Consider the following 25,220-nt stretch of genomic DNA (forward strand, 5'->3'; position numbering starts at 1 on the left):
GAGCTTACAAGCTCTACACTGCAAAGTCTAGGCCAGAAGCAATTACAGTACAAGATGCACAGCAATAAAAAATGCTGTCTAAACCAACCTACTACCCTACCCAGTCCATTTTATTCAATATCAAAAATTCCTGGGAAGCAGGTTCATAGTTCTGGACCCTAAAACCAGAGTATGCGAAGTCTCTCCCCATTCATCCTAAATTAACACTAATGTTAACTCAAATATGTCTATGTCAACCATGATGGTCTTTGAAATTAAAGAAAGAAGGTAAACAGAATGTACTTTGCTGTGATCACTGGGGAAAATAAAGTTAACATGCTAAGCCAAACTAACTTAGGACATTTTATAGAATAAGTGTAAATAGTTTAGCTATAATAACAACAAATTCAAAAAATGCACATTAAAATGTTTACTTCAAAATTCAGACAATTCCATTTGTATATAGTTTTTACATCTGTTTTTAATGATATCAAATTATTGATTGTTCATTTTTCTCATATTTATTTAAGCATTAACTATAGAATTTGCAATCTGACCCTTTTTTTTTAATCCTCTCAGTAGACTTTTATTTTTGCCAGGTTTTAGCCATATTTACTTTGATCTTTCAGAGTATATAATTATTTTACTGTTTATTTATTTCTATGAGAAGAGAAAAAAATTTTGACCTAGGAGATCTATATGTGGCAATTTGTAACAGAATCACATAGCTTATGTTAGGAAATCATGGTTTTGATTAAGAAGCAACCATTTAGTTCCCACTGTTTTATTAAAACAGACATTAGCAGATAATAGGAAACATATTTAACAATGTAGCTGCATTTAGTTTGGGACATTAGTAAGTTAGCATGAGATTTTCTTTTATACATTATATCAGCCAGGATACATGTAAATTGGTAATTTGGGGGTGGAAAGGAGTGGGTAGGGGGGCAAGGAAGGACACAGAACTCTGACTTCCAGGTTCTCAGGAAGAGCCCTAAGGTAGAATTCTGATTTTGCTATCTACTAATTTCCAGATTTCAGACTCATTACTTCTTTTTCTCATTTTGAAAATGGATGGACACAAACAGAAATTTTACAAACACAATCATTCCTTTCCCGTGAGAAGTGGATTCTACTAGATAGGAACTCCCACAGTGACATCTATTCATAGCACAAAGCTTCTATCAGATGAAATGTGCCTGTATATCAGGTCCGACACTTCCTTTTCTCTGAGGGTCGAAAGTTAATAAAATATACTTCTCTGAGTGTTTATTTTCTGTACACCATTATACCTGCCACGAATTCTTTGTTTTTCCTCCCACTCCCTTGGTTGATGAATCAACACCACTTGAACTGTTTTACGGCAGCTTGTGTTTACTTCACACATACCTTAACCTTCCCTTTTCTCCTCCTACTGACACACACACATGCACACACACACTGTTCAACAGCAATGACTAGCTCCATCTCTTTGAATAGCATGTGTACACAGTGTCTGGCAGCCTCTTCAGGTGTGGATCCTTGACCCTCCTGATTGAAATCAAGGTCTCAGTCTGCTTTTATGACACTTAAGATTTAACTGTGCATTTACTATCTTGAAAAAAAAAATAGAGCTTAAAGAATTGAATCTAAGAAAAAAAGGAGGAGATATAAGTGTTGGTGTGTGTGCGCATGTGTGTGAGCAGACACACGCACTCACACACACACACAGTCTGTAGTGGCAATTCTGAAAACACTACAGTGGAGAGTTTCTGAATCTGGAATTATACTCTAGCCTATTAAAAGAGGACTCTTTCTTCCTTTTCTCTTCTAACAGCAAGTAAATGGGATCTAACAAATGACCTTGAAGCTGCATGATTCTTTTGATTTTTAGCCAAAGAGGATATGTTCAAACACTTCAACAATTTTATTTTAAAAGAAAAACTTGGTGACAACACTTAGAGAAAAGAAACCCTTCTGAACTACACAATCATGTCTTAGAATGAGAAGGAGTTATTCATCTTATCCTGTATAAGAGTTAATATTAATAATATTATAAAGCAAGTGCCCAAACTGGAATTTAAATGCTTCTGAGAATTTCAGAATATGCTGAAGAGAAATGGATCTTAATTCAATGTGCAGTGCGCTTTAATTTCTCCTGGGTAGTTCAACATCTTGACTTTCCTTACAACTTGGATATTTAGCATAAAATGCTCTCTGTCTTTTGTAATCAGAGACGTGCTGCCAATGCCTGTAAAGTTCATTTCCTCAAAAGGTAACTGTAAACGAGCTCCCAAATATTAAACAACCAACATGTATTATTTCAATATCCTTTCCCTGGAGGAAACCAGCAGGTAGTAAAACAAATAAATTCATCTTTTACTTTTGCCTACCCACCAGAAATTGTCATTTGAACCTCAGATAGGGGTAGTTAACTGTCAGCAAGGCTATGAATACCTATAATAAAGCATGATGGATGATGTCATGATCATGCAAAAATATAGACTGGAAGGGACCCTCCAACATCAAGCTATTATGTTACCAAAAACTCCCCCAAATCCCTTCAGGGGCTGGTATCATTTGAATTTGAAAAGCATGTAAATTGGGTAAGAACACTAGAATGTTTCCAACCCTGACATATTTGTAAAGGAAAAATATTTAAAGGGCTGGATGGTCTAAATAAGCATGGCATTTATTATACAAGAGACTGCATTTTCAGATACAATTCTACATTTCTTACATTACTGCTAGTACTACCGTTACTACTAATTATTATTATAGCATTATAGCTCTTATTTATTAAGAGGTTTCTTTATGTCAGCATTCATTTATTTAGTCCTCACAGTGAGTGATTTAGATACTTTTATTGTTTCTTTTTTATTATTATTATTATTTTTTTATTGTTTCAATTTTCAGATGAAGAGACTGAATCTTGGTGAAGTTAAATTTGTTCAAACACACACTAGCAAATGGAGGACAGAGATTTGAACACAAGTCTGCTTTTTACTGCAGGGTCCCTTTAATTTATATACTGGTCTGGAACTGTCACCAAATAAACACATCAAAACTCCATTTCTAACCGAAGGTTTCCTGATACCACAACAAGCAGTCATTCCAATTTGTTAATTGGTACTTAAATTATAAGTGCTGATTTAACCTACAATGACTGCTTTTAATTTTCCATTAATATGTTAATGGAAATGATTTATTGATTGAGCCTTTCAAATAGACAGGCCTATCTGAAATAAACCATTTCAAAGATTTCTCAAAGTCTTGGCCTTCACATGCATCTCTTGCGAAAATGACAAACTTTACCCATTATGCTATGAATTTTACTTTAGTTCTAACACCATCTTAGTTTTTAAGTGAGCTAATTAGGATATCCTGATGGAAATATTAAGAATCTTACCTTTGCAAAAATTACACATAATTAAATAAAAATTTATACCTAAAATTAGCATAAACTCCAAATAACCAACAATTCATTGACCTAAAAACTAAAAATAGGCTTTAAAAACAAAAAGTTCAGTTTACCTTTAATCTTCTTGTACTTCTTATACCATCTCCCAAACTCCTGGCACTTGGTTGCTGACACGTTGGCATAATATGTGCTATTTACAATGGATGAAATCATACTCTGAAAAGAAAAAAAAAACATAATAGCTATATTTTTCATAAACTAGTACTCCTTTTTAGGGACAAGAATTACAGATCATACGGATCTTCATGGTCTTTTAAATCTGAAGTAGTCACCCTCCTGCAAACTAAACTATTAAATGTCAAATATGACTAGCTAAATTTACTCTTTTTTTTTAACTTCTACTGTATAATGACAATGCTTTTTCCAAAAAAACAACCTTGGGGTAATGTCAAAGATGGAGGAGGCAGGACATACAGATTAAATACAAAGGGAAAGAACAGTTGTGATTTAGGAACCAGAGTAAAAGGTGAGATCAGATGCTCCAGCATCGGTAATTCAAATAATGCCTTTCAGATGTTTCTGTTCTGCTTCCAACTGCAACAAGCTTACACAGCCAAGAATCTGAGAACATCCGTGCTACACACTGCAGAACAACATTTAGGGAAATAAGTTAAATTAATATAATTTATAGAAACGTGTGATTAGCACTTGTGTGAAAATTCATCAAATGAAAAAATTAACAGTGCTATTTTAGAGCAGGGGAAACTAAACATAACACTTGTACTGTGTTTCAACCAAAAATGAATCAAAGCTAAAACTTTCTGGGTGCTTAAGTACATGATTCTTTCTTCCTCTTCACCCCTTCTCCTTCCTCAGCTCTACCCTTTAGCCAATTTGTTTATAATTGGGATGAAAAGGAAAGAGAAGAGCATAGCTTGACTTACCACTAAAAATCTAAATTATAATTGCATACCTTGAATGAAATTTCCTACAGGTATGTTTTCAGTCAATATGGCATGTTTGGACCAACATTTGTAACAGATATTAACTTATATACCTGAATTGACTGTGATAATACAGCCACAGATTTACACAGAGACTTTTACTTCAGCAAATTCCGTCTAAAAACAAATGGACGTAAACTCGAGATTCCAAATGACTTTGGTAAGGTTTTATATCTTGCCTTGAAATCTCATCTTTCTTCAAAAAGGTATCTCCACATATGGATGGAGCAGCTATGCAAAATCTCAAAACTTAGAACTAATGGTATTTTTCCAAAGCAGTCAAGATAAAAAGGATAACAGTAAATCAAGGCAACGGCAAGTTATTTACCAGGGGGTTCAAACAGCAAACAGTACTACACAGACTCCTATTTAAAACAGTTCCCTCACTGAGCCCACAGAGTTCCTCTTTTTCAAAAATCACTATGTGGGCATCTGGTTTGGCTCAGGTCGCAATCCCAGGGTCCCGGATTCGAGTCCCACATCAGGCTCCTGGTGGCGAGCCTGCTTCTCCCTCTGCCTGTGTCTATCTCATGAATAAATAAACAAAATCTTTAAAAACAACAACAACAACAACAACACTATGCAGTGCCAGTGGGGGAGGGGAACCCTAATTCAATTCAAAGAAACCTCTTTGGCCCTTCCTATATAGTAGATGGCTAACCTCCCCCAGGTGCTGATCTCTAAATGATAATTCTGTTCTCTAAGGAGAGATAGTGAGAAGAACCTTTTTAATCTGAGGATCTGAACACAGCCCCGGGAACACAAAGAGCCAGTATCACCTGAGTGTATCACAGAACTTCTAGAGCCTTACCTCCTGCCTTAGAAGAACAGTGGAATCCTAATCTTCCTGAGGCAGGGTTCTGCTTTGTGTGTTACTAACAAAAGAGTAAAGAAGTCTTTTGGCTAGCTGGGCTAGTTCCCTTTCCAGGCTGAGTTTTTCTTTTTGTCTTAATCTGTGAAACCCTTGAGGACAGTGACTGTGTCAGTTGCATTTTTCCCCCCTCATGTCTAACACACTTCTGATGTGGGACATCTGAGTCACTGAAATGTAACAGATGAAAAGGGACAGAGATGAAATTTTAAAATGCCAAACTGAAATGTCATAATAATGAAAATTTTAACATGAAAGCGGCCTAATAATAGATGCACCAGCCATACTGGTGTATACGAATAATTGCAAATGTACTTGTCATCTCTATATGTTGTTTGTATGAATGTTATCCTCTAAAGAGGCACAGGATACATAGCCATGACAGGAAACTGAAATTAAACTCCTATTGCAAGGATGGTCTGGGAGATGAACTAAAATGCTAAGTGTCTCAATTACTACTGGGAGCTGTCCATCAATTCTTCCTAGACCATAAGACCAGGCCACCAATCCGCATCACTGTGGCCCCAAATAATCCACATTTCCGTCACTCTCTAGCGTCCCTATTTTGTCCTTGCTCCAGATGTGTCTTCACTGACACTGCATATGGCCAGTGTCAATCTATGTGGCAAGGAAGTTAATACCTGGGCTTCCATGGTCTCCATCACCAAATCCTGTACTAGAGTCAGGTTCACACAACTCATTTAAAAAAGAAGTTGGCTACCCAGAGACTCAATCAGATTTGTTCTCTTCCCCAATTATGAATGAGTTTCTATCTCTACTGACCATGAAGAGGGTGGAGTGAGGTGGGAATAAATTTAAACTATGAGTTGAGCAAAGGAAATAGGTAGCAAATAAAGTTTCCTAGATGATGAGAATCTTTAGTCAAGTCTTTTTAATTTGTGGCACATTTTATTCATATTAATTCCCTGCAGGTCTTTACATCTAGTTGACACTGAAACTAGTTCTACTGATAAGAATTTTCATAATTCATCTTCAGAGAGTTTTAAAAACAGAAGAGGTACATCTGGGGCATACTTTGGATGAAAGGTCATGTTATGTCTTATTATTCTAGTTTCAAACATGAATATTCTCTAACCCTAAATTAGATGGTTACATTCTCATAGCCTGAGTTTGAACCACTAGGCCTCACTAGAATACTCTGGACACACACATGAAGTCATCTAAATGTTAGTGTCAGTTTGTTTTTAAAAAATCAAAACCTACTTCACTATAAACAAAATTGAAAAGAGCGAACACAGACTCAGCACATACTGACTCTACATGGAATAAAGTTTTCCAGAGGTCCTGCGGCACAAGAATCTGCATTTACCACATTTCATCCATTCTACAGTCACATTTTTTTAATATACTTTAATGTCATTGAAATTGGAATGCATCTTACAATCAACAGCATCTTAGACCTGATGAGATATAGTTGCTGCAAAAATAGGATGCGTAATGATTAAAATCTCTCCCACCAGTCACTCTACCAAAAAAAAAGAAAAAGAAAAAGAAAAAAAAACCCTAATTTCCATTTACTGCTTTTTTTAAAGTATCTATATAGTTTTGTACTTTGTATTGCTCTTTTATGTTTTCCAGTAATTCTAGAGCAACCACACAATTGGGCTTTGAGGATCTCCACATCTTTTTGAAAATGAACAAAGATTTGAGTAAACGTTTTCAAGCCAGAATGCAACCAACTCCTGAGCATCCTTGTTGTATAATGTAATGCTGATACAAATGACCCAAAAGAGATGCCTGTTGTTATTTATAACACTTAAAGGAATTATATTTTACTGAGGGTCATATTAAAATGACTTTGCACTTACTAAGCAAGCTTACTGGCATGGTAGTGGCTGTGACAAGGAAAGGGGAGGGCCACACATGCACTGGGCCAATCAGGGAGCTCCCAGAGGTACTCAGTCACAGCCACAAACACCACATGATTAGTAATCATAGACAAAGCTATGCTATGAAAAAATTATGTGTTAAAATCAATAGGAAGGTTTAAAATGTCTTCCCAATTATAGAAACTTTTGGAAAAGTTTTAGACTTCTTTGTAACTAACCATGAAATCTTAAATATGAAGATATTAAATGAGGAATAAAATCCAGGTTTGTCATTTGCAGTCACTCTGACACACAGGTTATGCCAGTTTTCTTAGAAAGTTATTTAAAATAGTAATAAAAATAGTAGTAATAAGATATTTGAGGATTTAAAATACAGCAGCATCAGTTACTTCAAAGTTTACTAGCTGACTTGAACTTGCACCAAGACAAATTGCAAGAGAATATCATACTGTTTTAAATATATATTGTTTAAACACTAAAATATATTGTTTTGATACTATACTTAAGTAGATTGCCTTATCTAAAAATAAATTTTCTTTTAGGCTCCTGAACTTGTTTGTTTTTGACTAGCTCAGATTATAGATGTCACCTGTTACATGGCTCCATTTTCCAAAATGAGGGCCAAGAAGCTCAAAATGAAGAAGCATCTTGTCCAAAGTCAAATAGCAGTGGAAAGCACCATAAAAAGACACTACTACCAGGCCACATTATTTCATGAGTCTCTTAAGAAGGGAACCTAGTTAATGAAAGAAAGGAAATATTCACCACCACCTCCATCAACTGGTACTCAACAGCAGATAATGCAACCAATTCTTCAGACAAAGAAGACACGAAGTGTGACAAAAGCAAAACATCAAGTTGTGACCTCGGGCCCCTTATAGGAGTTAAGGAGCTTAGGATCAGAGAAAACTAAGGAACCCAATGACAATTTAAAACTTAACAGTTTGAAAAGCAAAACAATATACACCCGTTAAAATGATTTGTCTTAAAAAGACAGAGATCTGAGCACCCGCTTTCCCTCCCTAAGAAAAGAAAGATAAAATAATTAGATATCCTTTACCATAGTCTCCTTGGCTTAGTGAGACTTACTTGTTTGCATAGCAGACCGATAATACACTTGCTTTAAAAAAGAACATTTTAAAACCAAGTGAATGGTTACACGTTCTGTCAGTAGGAATGCCCTGTCTCAGCAAGAAGAGTGTCAGAGTAGGGAGAGAAGCTGGCATCCTGTAGCCTCCTTTTCCACGTCTACGTGCGGGAGAGAGTATGATGCAGGCAATGAATAATATATGCAATTTTTGCTCATTTTCAGCCTTTTTTATTCTGCTTTGCGGTATGCTAAATTACATATTAAACATGAGATTATAATGATATGTCCATCAACTATAGTAAAGGGAAAAAACTGATCTGGAGAAATTACTTTGTCATGAAAAATTCAGTTAATGTTATTTGGCAGCCTTCTGCTCTCCCTTACTATCCCCATTTCTGAGCTATACTATCAGAATCGAAAACTTTGCCATTCTAATTGAAGGAAACACTTCCTCTGGGCTTTGCAGTACGACAGTAGTCCATCTGAGAGCTCCTCCGCTAAGGTGCTGCTGGTGGCACCCTCATCTGTGAAAGTGGGATGTTGGTACCTGCCTAAGAGAGCTGTAAAGATTCAGAGAGATGATCTGTGTAAAAGGCCTGGCACAAGACGCAGAGTCAATGAGTTCAGCTCTCTCCCCTCCACGCAATCATTTCATATGTTCATGGCAATTACCCAGTTAGGGATTCTTTCCAAGCTGTCATTTGTAAGCCTCCTTCAACAAGAGTCATGAGGTTGGGCCTCGAACTAAAACAAACTCACATGAAAATAACTGAAAGGGACAGCTGGCAACTGGTTAACACAAGACATGATACATCCCCACTACATACATGAATTTAAGACTAAATGAAACAGACAGTTGGCAACTAGTTAAGACAATACTGGTCCACACAATTGATCAGCCTCTTGTCTATAGATAAACACATGGTCAATTTGTTTTTTTCCTCCCAACCCAACTGGCTGCTTGAGTTCACTGTCCGATTATTTTAGCATATTGTACATTTAAGTTGGTCCTTTAATGATCCCCAAATGAGCAAGGCTTGCTCAGGATGACAGGAATAATTATCCTACAGTCTATGTCTTAAAAAGACTATATAAACACCGTATCGCCATCATACTGGAAATCCAATAACATTTCATGGTTCAGTAATTTCTGCCAGTCTTTTTGTTCCTCAAACATTTGGCAAGAAAACCTCAGCTACGGGCATGGGACAGAGCTGCTTTAAAAACATACCTATATGCTAAATGAAATAAGCCAGATAAAAAGACAAATATTCTATGATTCTACTTTTGAGGTATCTAGAACAAGTAAACTCAGTCAGAGAACAGAAAGGAAGTCACCTAGAGTTAGGGATGCGGGGAAGGGAATGGAGAGTTATTATGTAATGGCTATCGACTTTCTGTTTGGGGTGATAAAGAATTTTGGAAATAGGGGTGATGGTTGCACAACATCGTGAATGTAATTAATGCCGAATTATGAACTTAAACATGATGAAAATGATAAACTTCATGTTATGTATTTTTACCTCAAAAAACAAATTTAAGAAAACATATCTAGAGTCACAGAAAACATGGTCTCTTGGTCCTTCCACTTGATCATCATAACAACCTATGAGGTGGACAAGGAAGGTACTATTAGCTTTACGTATTTTAATGGATCAAAACCCAGAGGACCTGGGATTTCATCTTTTAATTCTTCCTTGAGTAAAGAGAAGTAGGCCACAGAAAGAGGTGGTCATAATGTTTCCAAATTGGAACAGTTAGTTAGAGAAGACTATTTAATAAGAGACCTATGCATAAGGTATGGTAAGTTAGGATGCTCAGCGCAGACTGTATGACTGAAGGGAGAGGCTGGAAGTGGTGACTCAGGGTGACTTCGGAGGAAAAGGAAGAGGCTGTCAGCACTGAAACACATTTGGAAAGGTGAAATCAAAAATAAATACATGGACACACAAATACAACCTATACTTTCCAAGCACCTGGCCAGACAGAGAATAGCAAAATCATGACCTCTCTCCCCTTAAATAAATATATATGCCTCAGCCTGCAATTGTTGCCCTTTTATGGACTTTCCAACTTTTCTTCTGCTTTCAAAAACTGCTCTTTTGACCTGCCGAACACTGGGATGTTGGAAGAACATACATACTGGCCACTGAAACGTCATTCCTTTATGCAATCACCACACTTGAGTGAAGAAATACCTAAGATGATTTGGTTTAGGGGTAATAAAGAAGAATTAGTTCAAAAAAGGTCTTTTAAAAATCAAAAAACAAAACAAAACAAGAAACCCTAGTCATTTTTTTTTTACTCATGAACTGAGTCTATCTTACATAGCCCAGTAAGCAGGGCTGAAGTAAGTAGTACTCTTCTTCCTAGGTTGAAAGCTTTTTCCTCTCTCACCTTCACCACTGCATCCCCAGCCCACGGCAAAGTGCCTGACTCCTAATTGGGACTCCAGTAATATTGCTGGAATACACTGTTGAATTAATGTGAACAAAAATGCACATTACATAGGTGGAACCTTAAAAAAATGCATGCACCTGTTCTATGACAACCACAAACAAAATAAGTGAGCTTATCCCCACACTGAAATGCAATCCAGTTACACAAGTGAGGTGAATAATCTGGAATGTGTTAAGCGTAATAGCGGTAGGGATTAATGCTGGGGCCCATATCACATGTCCATGCTTACTGAGGATGACCCCGGTAAGATTTTCCATAATCACACATCACACAGAAGCCTAAATCAAATCTCCCCAAATTGAATAGAACTGAGCCCTGTTTGATTGAAAATGTACTGGGCATGGACCACCAAATTACTGTATTCACTGTTTCTAGTTCAAAACATTTTAGAGCTGCCAAGAACACCATAAAAATAATAAAACTTTACAGTTTATAGCACTTTCTAAAACATTTTTATACTTAATTCATTAAACACATTATAGCAGTGGTTCGCAACCAAGAGTGATTTACTCCCCTCATAGGATATTTGGCAATGTCTGGAGACATTAGGGTTGTCACAACTGGGGGAGGGGGATGGTGGCATGCTACTGGCATCTAGTGGGTAGAGGCCAGGGATGCTGCTACACACCCTACAATACACAGGACAGCCCCCACCACAAAGAGTTATTCACCCAAAAGATAAACAGGGCCAAGCTGAGAATGCATCAGAATAATGACTACCTGCAAGACATGTATCATGCTGAATGCTGAGGAAGTGAAGATGAATAAGAGATGGGCAGTCCATCAAGTGACAAGAACTGGGACACAGCACCAATAACAGGCTGTGATAAGCCCTGCGACAAGGGTGTGTACAAGAGGCTACCAAGAGCAAAAGAAGCGACTGCTTCAACCCGGAGGCCAGGGTACTTCGCCAGCAGTGACTTTCCAGGTGGAATCTGAAAGATGACTTCATCAAGCAGAGGACAGCACCACATGCTAACCAGGAGAAATCACATATGCAAAAGCAAGCGTCAAACTGAAGGACTCTGGAACTACCAAAGCCTGAGATTAACATGGTGCAGCTCCCCAGAAGGCCAATCTCACGTGGACAGAAGGAGAATTTAACAGAGAAAAGGATTTTTAGGACTTTTAAAATATCAAAGACACAGGTACATGGAGTAGAATATAAATTTTGCATCATTTTTAAAAATAGCACAAAAAGTTGCTGCTAGACTTGTAATGCTAAGGGTACTAGTTAGGTTGCTCCAGCCCTCAGGAATATTTTGTTGACATTTGAGCAATGGCAAATGTTCCAAAATGATTAATTCCACGTGTTTGGAGCACAAAGAGGATGCAGGTAAAAGGAGGAAGGTGGCAGCTCTGATGAGAAATCAGCTGGACAGGGCCACTGTAACAATTCTTATAGGCTATGTCACACAGTCTGCACCTCCTTCAGGCTGGGCACAAGCAGTCACTGTAGGCTCAGAGACAAGGAAATGGCAAGATCTCAGTGTTGGAAAAGCAGGAGACAGGAGAAAGGTTACAAGGCAGTTAAGTCTAAACAGGGCAATGGCACGAAGGAGGAAGATTTCAGATATGAAGGCTCTCGGCTCCTGATCTGGGTTCTTTCCTCTCATGTCATCTCTCTAGTCACATTTTACAGTTACAGCTAAACCTGATAATCACTCTGGATCAGCTGTGACCAAATTTCCATTGGCTGTAAGAGCCCTGCATAAAATTCTGAATTGTTGATATTAAGTTAGGTGCTTGTCCACTTCCAAGCAAAGCCCATTTTGACTTCCACGTAAATCCAAGAGACAAAGAATTCTGACTAACCGTGAAATTCAGGACAAATGACTGAATTTTTTTCCATAAACTGTTCCTTATCAATCCTTGTATATGATCAGAATTAACTTAAAATTCTTATTTCTATAACTTCATAAGCCATCACACTGAAATAAATAAATAAATCAAAGTCCTAGCAACAAGTGTTAGCACCTACATACCTACACATACATACTGAAATGGCCAAGAGCAGGAACATAACTGGTGGTCAAGAAATATGAATGTTCCTTTCTATACAGCTACTACTACTCAGGTGCATGCCTTCTTGAGTATTTGGAAGCAAAAATATTTGCAGCATGCTTTATCTCAGAGGATTTAAAGTCCAAAACATGCTCCACGACACACACACAAAAAATACTCAGTTCACACCAACAACACTGTATCTCGATAATAATAGCTGATACTATTAATGGAGCACCATTGTATGCCAGGCACCAGGCCAAGAATTTATATGATTTATCGCATTTACTCCTCATTATAGGACTTACAACTATTAGTCTCCTGGTTTTACTTACAAAGAAAGGCCTATAAACCAGGACACGAATCCAGATCTAACTGATTTCAGAATGCATGCTCTTAACCACCAGGCTTCCTGCTTCCCCCAAAGACTCTATTATCCGAGAACGCAGCTCAGGGCACATCAAGTTTCTATGGTTCTTGTCACCTTCCCTTGAACTTGACAGACATGTAATTAGTCCATTGTCTTAAATCAAGTGTAGTAACTCACACAGGAAATGGATTTCCATTCATAGCTTTAAACAATGTCAACCTGAGTTCATGTCATAGCAGTCCTAAGCCACTAACCCTAGCCACCAAAATATTACCTCATCATTAGAGAAAGATCCATCATATGGAAAAGGCAGCCCTTTCCTACTCTGTTCCTTCCTTTATTCTATCTCTTATTTTTGTGGCTTATTTTAGTTTCTCATCAGTTCACTAAAAATGGAGTATCACTTCTTCTCATGATGCATTTTCACATGGCAAATCCACTGCAAAATTTATACAAATGTATATGATATAAAGATCATCGCTCTTTGCTAGCCAGGGAAAACAGTCAAATAAGTAAAAATTAGTTAAGATGGGTCTGACATGGTTGATTCACTCTATTAACTAAATAAAGGAAGATTCCAGAGCCCGAGGCTTTGCAGGGGTGAAATGGATTAGGATCGCAACTTCCCACTTAGCCTACTGAGTATGCTTGGGAAGGTAAAGCACTTCTCTGAGTCTTGATTTCTTGATCTATAAAATGGGAGACACTGCTACCCACCTCCTAGGATACACATGAGAAGTTAAAGACTGTAAGTGTGAAATGTTTTAATACACACCCATCACATCAAAGCTCTCAAAAAGTGGTAACTTCTACTTGAGGACAAGAAGCGCCACAACCTCTGCGCATCTTCCACCTGCAGTGTACAGTGACTATGCTAATAGAAGACAGCTGTCTGAGCAGGAGTGCCCCCTCCCACCACGTAGTCCACTGGCGGCCCTCTAGGTTTCCCAGAACCCCACCTGGATATACTGACCTGGGAGAGAGGGCATTCTTTGGCTAATGTGCTCTGGTTCATCTCTTTGAGCAGTTCCTTTAAGGCATTGCGGACTGTGGCGTGGTTCCACTGCTCCGCAGGCAAGTCTTCCAACTTCGAACAACTGGGAAACAGAGCAAGAATGAATGGCAAACCTTAACAAAGGACCCTGGCTGCAGAGGGTCCTTGACAGATTGTGACAGTCACTCCTGGGTCCTCTACCAGTGGGGGAAAACTGCTCAAGATCAGCATCCAGCATGGGCCCTGAAAGAGGGAAGGGGAGCAAGACTGCTTCTCTAGGACTTGGACAGAGCCGTATGCAGTGTCTTTGTTTTCATACTGGCCTGAGAAAAATAGTCACTTTAGATATGAGGAATTATTAATATTTTAAAGTATGGTTTTTCCAGTTTGTTGGTGAAAACAGCATGGCAATGTGATTATAAACTTCCACAATACAAGTTTAATTATTGGACACCCCTAAGGTTAAATGCAGACAAATGTTCCATCGAATTCGAGGCTGTGAAGAAGGTCCACTCTTCACTCTCCCGGAACAATTCAGAGATGTTGTTTCCCTGACCAAAAATAACTTTTAAGAGAGAACATTAAAGCATTCCTAGACAAGGATGGGAATGTTTGGTCTCTATTAACATACAAATTCTCCAAAATGAGCAAATTCACTAAAGGACAACATTTCTTAAATCATTATTTACAGGCACTTTACAAGAAGACTCTGCAGAGAACTGATGCTTTAGAGGAAAAAAAAAAAATAATTTCCAGAACCTCTGCAGGCCACAGAGTATGCTTCTCTTAAGGCAGTCACCACAAAGGGAAGAAAAAGATGCCCAGTGCCAGCACCTTCCTGGTAAGCCTGCTCCACAGAAACAGAACTCAGCCTTCAAAACACAAACCTGAAAACAGTAGAAGTGTTTATTCTTCAAATAGTATGTGCTAAGCATTTAAACAGAGAACCCATTAAATTAGGGGCTGTGGAAAGTTCCCCTCTAAGGGCCACAGATTTTTAATGATTTATCAAGCTTCCCTTAGGTTACCACTTCACTGCTTCTGAAAACAAAACATAAAACAGTTGGAATGTGGACTATAAAGATGCCTGGTGAAGTGTCCCTCCTTCCCTCCTCTCTCTCCCTTTTTTGTTTTGCATTTCATCCAGTGTGTAGAAATTAACAAAGACAGGCCATGCTAGTCTCAGCAGCGACTCTCTGACCCACGAGCAGCTCCATGAGTAAGGAAGGGCAGATGTTCAGAGACACGCACCTTTGTAATTGGATTTTCAACGTCACAACATGATAGACATCCTGCAGCATGTCGGCCACTGTTGCGTCGGGTGCATCTGTCACATAGCTGAGGGGGAGAGGGTTCCACCTCCCCAGCTTGATTATTCCTGCAAAGAGAAGAAAAACACAGTAAACACATTTCTGCTATTTATTAAACCTTCTCATTGTTTGCTCAGTGTTAAGAAGGTCATTCCATAGTCAACATTCAAGGCCCACTCAGAGATATTTTACAACCCAGTGCAATAACCTATTTCTTTCTGGCTGACAGCTGAGTTAACTATACAGGAAGATGGGAATGAAAGGATGAGGTTTAATCACGGACAATCAGTTCTTTTATGTTTTCCTGTTTCTTAAATTACTTAGAAAACCATACGGATACTTCCTTCCCCCAAAGTCTTGTTTCACATTCTAACTTAAGACTGATGCTAAATATACCGGACTGCTGATTTCACAGACAAAAAAAAAAAAAAAAAAAAGCAAGCCTAAGTAAATAGAAGATTTGGTTTTGAATTGTACAAGAAAATTCCTGTGTGTGGGCTCAGCACACACACAGTCACATCCTGATGTGGTGTGATCCCCAGTGCAAACAGCATTTGGAGCTGATGAAGCAGTTCGAGTTCACTTCCAGATTAGTGTTTCACCAGGCAAAGGGGTTATTTCCAACAGCACAATGATTGACCACAGGTCAGAAATAGCAGAGATGCCTTTAATTTCCCTTTTTTTAAAAAAAAAAAAATTTATTCCTCTGCTCTTTTTAGAATGACAATGGTACCATTTCCCTGTGGGTTTCCTGCTGCATATGGTAAAAATGCATGACAATGGAGAGACAATAAAGATCCTGGTCAAACTTAAGCTATATAAAGCAGTGATTTTAGGAGTACCCGTGTGACAACAAGATTCATGGGACAGTTTCAGCAACACGTGATAATGCTAACCTATTGATAAATGGACCCATCTTATCTGGTGCAGAGGGCACATATAAGGTTGATGAAGAAAATTCCATTTGAAAACACAGTGTAACAAAAATTTTATTTGTATGCTATGAAAAATCCAATGGTCCCCAAGATGTCAGAAATTGTCGCAGATCAGAAACAGCTGTTTTAGTGAAAGAAAAGGAACAGATTTTTTTTTTTTTTTTTTTTTTTGCAATACAGGTGAGTCCAACTACACTGTTCTTTCAAAATATTTTTTATCATCAAAGAGAGAGAACACCTGTATACCCAAGTGAACTTTTAAAAGCTTCACAAAACAATGCTTTACAGCTATGGAGTAAAATTCCAATAATAGGAAGTGAACTTTCTGGTCAGGGCACGTCCTGTCCAAGATGAAATAAATGAATGCGCAATGCTTGACATAATGCTTGAAAACAGGGAATAAACAGAACAAAAATATTAAAATGATGCACTGTTTCAGTATTAAGATTTAACAATCTGGTGCTGAATATGCTGCAGTATAAATAGTGCCTGGACTCAGATCCAATAAAGTAACACAGCTCTCATTCATAGTACCGTATGTCTCCAGTTCTGGCTCCTTAAGTCACATTTCACTTGCCAAGAAAAGCTGTTTTCTTGTGGGGATAGTTTTCCTAACATTCTCTCTCATGACAATGAAAAGTGCACAGCAACGCAACATAAAGTAGTCGTGAAATGAACATCCAGGGCCCACTGGACAGCCGCTCATGAGAGGCTGGGTCTGCTTCCTTGCTCCTTTTACTCCTCCTGACATTTGAAGATACTAAAAAAGATAACATATAACATGTCTAACATATTTCCTTTTTTAAAAAAGCACTATATAATTTTAAATTCCTTAAAAAAAATCATTATCATGATAGTCCATAAGTCGAGGCTAAACTGACCATATTCTAAAGACATGGTATTTCATTTTAAGAAATTGGAAGAAGGAAAAGATGAAGTCAGCAACTGTACCCTATGCCAGATGAGTAGAAGCAGCTGATGTTGTGGGTCATTTTGGTGACTAAGAATACAAAGGTAATATGAAGCACAGGACGCCTCCCGCAAACTGCCACGCACAACTCTAGCGAGGGTACTTGCACACTGCTCTATGTCACTGCTTCTTCCTCTTTACTGGTGAATAGTGTTCCACAGGACGGATATACCACAGTGCAATCAGGCACAATGGAATACCTCTGTATGATTTCATGTATATAAAATGCAAAAACAAGCAAGACTACAGGACCAATCTGTGAGGACTGAAGTCAGAAAGAGGTCACCTCTGGACAGCAGGGGCAACTGGCTGGAAAGAAACATAAAGGGATTTTCTTGGTTTGGCTGGTGATTGCATGGGTATAAAAACTGTCAAGTTCATCAGCTGCAACACATACTCTGCATACACCGTACCGCATGTATACTGTAGCTCAGTACAACAAGAGGATTGGGGGAGGGATCTCTGCAGAAAATGATAGACAAATCACTCTACTGGAAATAGTAATACTCCATTTAGGTAAATTCTCCACCTTGATGAGCTGGAAGGGGACTTGTCTGGGCTGGAATGAGGCACACACAGGTGTCTTCACAACACTTAATACCTCCACAGAGAGCAGCTGCTACAGGTTGGTTTCTACATTTTGGAAGAGAGCTATTGACACATGCTATTTTCAGGCGATGGGAAGTGGCATGTGCTTTTTCTTTTTCACACCATATTGTATAACCTGGTCCTAGAAGTCACTTTCTTTGCTCTACCATCTACCGGGGTTTGAGGTGCAAGATCTGCTAAGATAGCTATGTCTAGAAGCTGCTCTCCTCTAGCCAGGCAGCAGGGACTTGTAGTAACTCTTATTAATAATAAGCTCTTCCTTGAAACAAAGTCTTTGTCTGATGTATGAACCGTCTTTTGAAATACATCCCTTGAGGACGCTTGGGTACCTTAGCAGTTGAGCGTCTGCCTCGGGCTCAGGGCATGATCCCAGGATCTGAAATGGAGTCCCACATCGGGCCTCCTGCATGGAGCCTGCTTCTCTCTCTGCCTTGTCTCTGCCTCTCTCTCTGTCTCTCATGAATAAATAAATAAAATCTTTAAAAAAAATTAAATACATCCCTTAGATACAGTCTTCCTTCTCTAGTATAAAATAGACAAAGATATTACTTGGGTTAGAAGTCAAATGTTAATTGAGGAAACCAAACTGGGAAGCAGTATAACACAGTGACTAAGAACGCAGGCTTCCAAGTGAAATGGCCTCTGTTCACACCCTGGCCCCTCCCCATACTATGTAATCCCAGAAAGTTATTTAATTTCTCCATACCTCAATCCTCTCTCTATAAAATGGAATAAAAGCACTGACCTCATTGGAATATTGTGCAGATTAAATGTAAAGCCCTTAGTACAGAGCCTGAATATAATTAATCTCAACAATTAGCTGTTTACAGCAATTATTTAGACATTTTTAATGCTTCTTAAAAAAAAGATAGTCAACTTATGACTCAAGGTTGTTTTTTATGACTTTATTATCTTTCCATCTTTAATTGGGTCATGTGCCTGTTAAAGGCCCTCATTATTTTAAATCAAAAAGGAGGATTGCATATCAGTGATGCCCCTCCCTCTTCTCCCACTGCCCCACTGCCTCTTTCCCATTCATCTTTTCCATCCTTGTCCCTCCGTGCCTTCTTTCCCTTCACCTAGAAATAGGTTCAGAGTTCCCTTACTTTTAAAAGTAACAAAAACATGACAACAGGCTCCTTCTTTTCAGTCTCATTTTTTTGTACCACCAGATGTCCCAGAAGTGCATGTCCAACTCTTCATGGTACCTTCACTGCCTAGCTATCTATTTTCATCGCTTTCCAAGAGGAAATGGAGGCTCAGAAGGGTTGCCTTGAGTGGTATGACCAAGGCAATAACTAAACCCAGATTTGATCTAAATACCACACTGTCACTCTTCTTAGCATTCTGTAAGTCACAGTGGTTCGAGTGCAAAACACAGAAGAATAGAAACAAGTTTGGTTCCAACTTTGGAACGCCCTAAAATGCCCAACTCAGAAGCACACCCTGGTCAGGGGCGAGGCCTGGAGTCAGAGTGCATGCAGCCTCCTCTGCTTGTCAGCTGTGAGACTTTGGGAGAGAAGGCTAGTGTTATCTCTCCAAGTCTTTGTTTCTGTTATCAGTAAAATGGGGATAAAAACAATGCCTACCCTTGAGAGGTGTCACAAGGCTTTAAATGAGAATGAGAATTCAGCACTGGGACTGACCCACAATGAATGCTCGGTAAACATCAGGGGAGAAGTAGATCCCTGGGAGTTTTTTAGTGTAGATGTAACACCACCAAAGCCAAGTGATAGGAAGATTAATCTATAGTGAATGCAGGTGGATTAAAAGAAGGCGGTATTCTAAGGAGGTAGGGGGAGCAGGGTAAAGAGCTGAAAAATTCAGACAGGTGTGTCTAAATATAACCATGAACAGCCCCTTCCTCGCTCCCTCCACTTAGGGATACAGACTCTACCAACTGTTACAGAAGAGGCTATGGGCCTGCTGGGGATATCTGGCTTGATGTGCTAGAGAAGCCTCAATAAAAACAGCTGGTATACGAATAGAATTTTCAACCCTCACACTGTATGAGTAGGCTTTACAAATCTGAAAAGTGAAAAATCAATGATTACATTAAATGGGACTATATGCATGCACATACCCACACCTCAGGCCCAGCCAGGCACACAAAAAATGCCCAATAAATGGCAATTCCCATTTCTTCCCTAAATACACTTCACACTCTCACTGTGAAGTACTGATTTGTATCATTCATTTCTAGAAACAGTACACATTCTTCAAATTCTCCCTGAAAATAATTCTAACCCTGATCATCCCAGCCTTTTGTCTAAGTAGCCATCTAGTAAATATTCCTGGTCAGTCTGTGTATCTCATAAAGAACCTACTTTATCACAACACCTTTGATACTACTTTACAGTTTGTGAAGTGTTTTTTGTTTTTTTGTTTTTTCTTGTTCCAAAGCATTAGTTCATCCTCATGAGGACAGCAAGGGGTCAGTATTATACCTGGAAGTGAGCTGAAGAGCGACTTTTCAAACACATCAGTTGATGACAGCCAGGTCTAGGTCTGGGCTTCATCTGACAAGTTTTGCAGCTACTGGACCAAAAACCTTTCTTCTCAGCTCTGCTCATGTGCCAATGCTCAACCACACGATGGGCCTCCGGAGAGCCTGGTCACAGCTTGTCTACAGTCACACGTCAGATAGGGTCTTGATATTTAATGTTAAACAACAGAATATATGAGACCAATGAGCAAACGGGTGACAAGCCCAAAAGACTGAGACTTCTCTAGAAAAAACAATCTCCCACAACAGTGCCATTTCGGACATCAACATTTCCTAAACTGTCTTTCTTATTCCCAAGGAATTTATTATCTTGCAAACATTTACAAAATACCTGCTGCTGAGGACTGCTACAGATGCAGTGTCAAGCTCTTTGAGTCACAAATTATGGGACTTTATTTGGGGCTTTAAATTCATAAAAATGTTAATGTGACTGAATCAAGCACAATATAAATACTGTTCATAATATCCAGACAAATCTGTTCGCTTCAATACAAAGGACCTATATGCACTCTTTGTATAATGCCTTCAGACCAAGTAACAAAATGCAATTGTAGGTAAATCTCTCATTACTGACATAAAATTAGGTTGGGAATGGAGGCAATTTTTGTCTAAAATTAAAAAGTTGCAGTAATGGAAACCATTTCTCACTCTCTCAAACCAGTGCTCTATCAGAGTCAGAGTTGACACATCACAAAAAGAAATTTCAAAAAAGTGATCTCTGTTCATGTTTGTTATCAGTATGAAACCTATCTCAAAGAAATCAAATATTCTTCTCGGTAGATACATCATCATTCATATCATTAGTATTATTTACCTCTAACTATATGAAAAGAAGAGAGGTGATAATACACAGTAGAACATATCAATATTTGATTGAAGTTCTTAGAAAGTCAGTCACTTCTGGGGATAAAATAAAATGTGGTGATAATACAATGTAATCTATACAATAGAAAGGTTGTATTAAGCACTAATCATCCATCCATTCAACAAAATTTTCTTCTGTTTCTCTAGCACAATGCACTAAGATGCAAAGATAACCCTTATACACACTATCCCTAGAATTATGGAGCTCACAAATGAGTAGAGAAGCTTATTACTACTATATACATAGCTAAGTGAAACTACTCTTAAAAGAAACCAAAGTGACAGCATTTACCCCCGTGCCTCAAAAATGAGAAACATTTACTTTGTAAAGGCCTGCAACAGATTGCCTGGAAGTACATGAGAATAATTCTCACGGTTTCCTGTGGCATATACATATATGCTGATAAAATCAGTACATATTGGGTGTATTGCAGAATAAAGCCCACAAATCAATCTGAGAGACAGATAAAGGAAGCTAGCAAGATATCAGCAGTACTCTTATAATACAGCTCAATAAATATTTTTTTTTATTCCAGGTGCATCTTAACATTAATTTTCAAAGCAAAGTGAAAACTCAGCCGGGGGGAAAAAAAACACAAACAAAAGAGACAAAGGCTGGGGTCTATATACCTCCTAACTCCCTGCAAAAGATCGGAGCAAAGGAGTATCAATAAAAAAAAACTCCAACCTCAGAACTAAGCCTTGGGGCTTCTGGTTCACGGTATTATTTCCGCAATACAGCAACTGCTGATGGAGCCCCTTGTAAAAACGAGAGAACTCGTGACGCTGATTGCATCAGTTTATCCTCCTCAGTGGCCGTGTCCCTATGGTATAGCATATAATTTTCTGTTGTTCAGCTATGCTTTGTTAAAGAAATTAAAAACTGTCTGTCCCATATAATAAGAACACAGAATTATTTATCCATAAATCAGTTCACATGAAACCACTACCCAGCAGTACATAATAACTCAGCCTGGGTTTCTAACCTGGCCATGACTGTGGTATATCATCAAATTGTAGCAGCATAAATGCATAAATTACAGTTATTATTGTTAAACCTGTGGTGGGAATGACTTCTCGATGAGGAAAGAGAAAAGAGGCAAAACAAACATGATTTCTAAAGTATACACATCGTCTTTAATGCATAGCTTACCCATACCCCAATAAAACTTAGCAGGACTCTTCTACACCTTCTGCTTTGATTTTTAAAGACTAGCTCTATTTCAAAAGTTTTGCATTGGGGCAAAAGTAAATGAAAAGTGAAACAGCATTCTAGCATTTTACATTATTCAGGTGCCATTATAACTTCCTCGAATTATTGAAACCTCAAAATGCACTTGTCTAGGAACCTACAATACACTTAATCCTGTGTTTGTAACAATACAAAAGAAATCAACAGACAAAAATAAATAATTCAATGATTCAGAATAAATGTTGAAGCCATACTGTTATATAAATTTATCTAAAATCAGATAGATACATGACACACACACCAAATGCTCTGCCTGCAACAATTCAGGTATTTATGACAAACACATAATTTTTTTTTATTAAGAACATTAACTTTTATTCTTAAATAATATCTGTATCAGGAACATTATGAGCATTAAAAAAATAAAACATGGGGCACCTGGCTGGCTCAGTCGATAAAGCATGTAACTCTTGATCTCAGAGCTGTGTGTTTGAGCCTCATGTTGGGAGTATAGTTTACTTTTAAGAAAACCTGAAATATGAATTTCAGAGCACTTTCTGAATAAACTATGATGATACTGCTGTCTACTAATCTTTTCTGGAGCTGATCACCTCCTTGTGCTACAGAAACATTCTACTAAAAAACTATATGCAGTACCATTTCGTGCCTTGTAATTCTATACATGGTTTTTACATTTTGCAGCATAAAGATTTTGTCTCATGTAATAGACGCTGCTTCACATTTGGGAAACGTTATGTTATAACCCTGACTTTTATTAGATTATTTAATATAAGCACTAAGTAACTAGACTAAATTAATAAAGACTCTATTAAAAAAAAAAAAAGCAGAAAGAGAGAGAGAACAAAATTATTCCACAAATTAAATAAAACTTTCTGAAGTTGGTATTTTAAAAACCTTTATTTAATTTTCAAAATTCCAATTCTTCTGAAAAACAGCCAAAATATTGGTCAGGATATGAAAAAAATATGGCTGGCATTTAGTTTTTTGTTTCATAAGAGTGCCATTCAAAACTATTACATGGGGAAAGAGGACAAATGAGAAAGAAAACTGTTATGAGAAATTATTTGGGATCAGTTCTAAGCTTCTGACACTGGTTAAAAATTATTTCATCTGGTATATATTTTCTTATTATTGTTCTCAGTTTAATCACTATCTAAAAGAGTTTCAAATTAAAGGATTAATTTTGGCAGGTAACACATACTTCTCTTTTTTTCCTCCTTTCTAGTCACAAATATATTTGCATAAAGAGATTTCCCTCTAGCATTTGTCCCCTTAAAATATCTTCAATAATCAAAGACACAAGGGAAAAAGTATACTTTTTTAAACACACTTTGCTACATTCTAGCAGATGCTATTCATAACTTATGTTTAGCCAGTGTTTCTGCATCCTCTGGGGTAAGAAGTATCCACTGAAGATCTAAAAATACAGTTGCTGCACATATTTCCCATCCTAATTAATTACATGTATTCTTTTAGTCTGGAGCTCCAATGTTGCAGTGTTTTCCTGACGACCTAGCTTTCCAGGTACCTACTCCATCACTGGGCTCAAGACCCTCGGAAACCCTATCAACTGCATGCTCCCAATTATATATTCCAGAATTGTCCCTCAGGCATATTCTGTTTCCTATAATTTAAGGTTACATAATATCTGATCCTAAGGGCAATATTATGATGGCATGTTGATTATCAAAGAAAATGTTGCCATATAATATGCAGACAAAAAGTATAGTCATTTATGTTGTACATTTTTATTCATGTGCCAACTAATCTGATTTCATAGTAATTTGTTAAGAAACTGCAAGACATGGAAGCAAATATGGCTGTAACTATTACAAAATGGCAACTGCTTTTGGTTTGGAGGCATTTTGTTTTGTTTCTGTTTCTTTTGTTTTGTTTTGTTTGGGGTTCCTTTAAGAATATTTTAATAATTTTTGCTTTCAACACATCTTTATACAGACTTTACCACTATATCTAATAATGTACATGGTTAACAGGTTTCAGAGAGCTCCCATTCAAAAGAGTTCTGAAAATTCCTTATTTCCTTTTTTTGGGGGGGAAATGCACTATCTCAAAACAGCAAACCACATTTTAAATATGGCACTATCATTTTAATGGCTCTGCTACAGAAGCCAAGTGTCTAACACATAGGTGCTTGCTCATTAGGCAAATGTTTTTTGAAGTGAAACAATGGTAGATCTGTAGCCACAATATACATGGTGATGAATAATGACAACAGTCTCTCTGGGCCCCCTAAGATACTCAGCCATGTTAGAAAAATGCCATAAGAATCATTGGTGATAGACACCTATCAATCATTCCTGATGAGATGTATAGTTATCCCATGGTAGCTAGGCCAAACAGCTGGAGATGATCTGGTAGATAGATGAAGGTCAGGAATGGGTTATTCCCCCCTCCCCCGCCCCATTCCAGGGCTTTGCAGTTTAGTGACAACTGTGCTGTTGAGAGTGGTCAGATGAAGTGAATGGGTTCCAAGTTCAGCCCTAGAGGAGTCATGGGCCCCACCCTGACTTCTGGAACATAAAGCTCCAGGGATAGATTCCAGGAGATGCTGAGGATGAACCAAATTTGAGAAGCACTGCCCAAGATGTCCAGTAAAAAATGACATCTACCTGAAGTAGGGATAAAACCAATTCTCTGACTTTTAAGAAAAGCGCAAAACACCACAATATTCCCAGATTTCTTTTTTCCAATTCACTACCAAATGTTTTCATATTTTTCGAGTAAAGTTAAGAAAAATGAGAAAGTTACGGCATGTGAGAAGAAAAATGGG

The 25,220-nt window shown here is 38.0% G+C and overlaps 1 protein-coding gene across 8 annotated transcripts in view; it reads right to left on the reverse strand.

Annotated features, from left to right (window-relative positions):
• SATB2 (SATB homeobox 2) overlaps positions 1 to 25,220 on the reverse strand; it is a 289,546-nt gene that overhangs the window by 93,144 nt on the left and 171,182 nt on the right. For all 8 annotated transcript variants that reach the window (XM_038585272.1, XM_038585276.1, XM_038585275.1 and 5 more), the window contains 3 exons: positions 15,274 to 15,400; positions 14,002 to 14,125; positions 3,493 to 3,595 (listed from right to left, as the gene is read on the reverse strand). In XM_038585272.1, the coding sequence (XP_038441200.1) occupies positions 3,493 to 3,595; positions 14,002 to 14,125; positions 15,274 to 15,400 (354 nt within the window). The remainder of the gene's footprint in view (positions 1 to 3,492; positions 3,596 to 14,001; positions 14,126 to 15,273; positions 15,401 to 25,220) is intronic.

This window comes from Canis lupus, chromosome 37, assembly GCF_011100685.1.
Source record: "Canis lupus familiaris isolate Mischka breed German Shepherd chromosome 37, alternate assembly UU_Cfam_GSD_1.0, whole genome shotgun sequence".
Taxonomy (NCBI): Eukaryota; Metazoa; Chordata; class Mammalia; order Carnivora; family Canidae; genus Canis; species Canis lupus.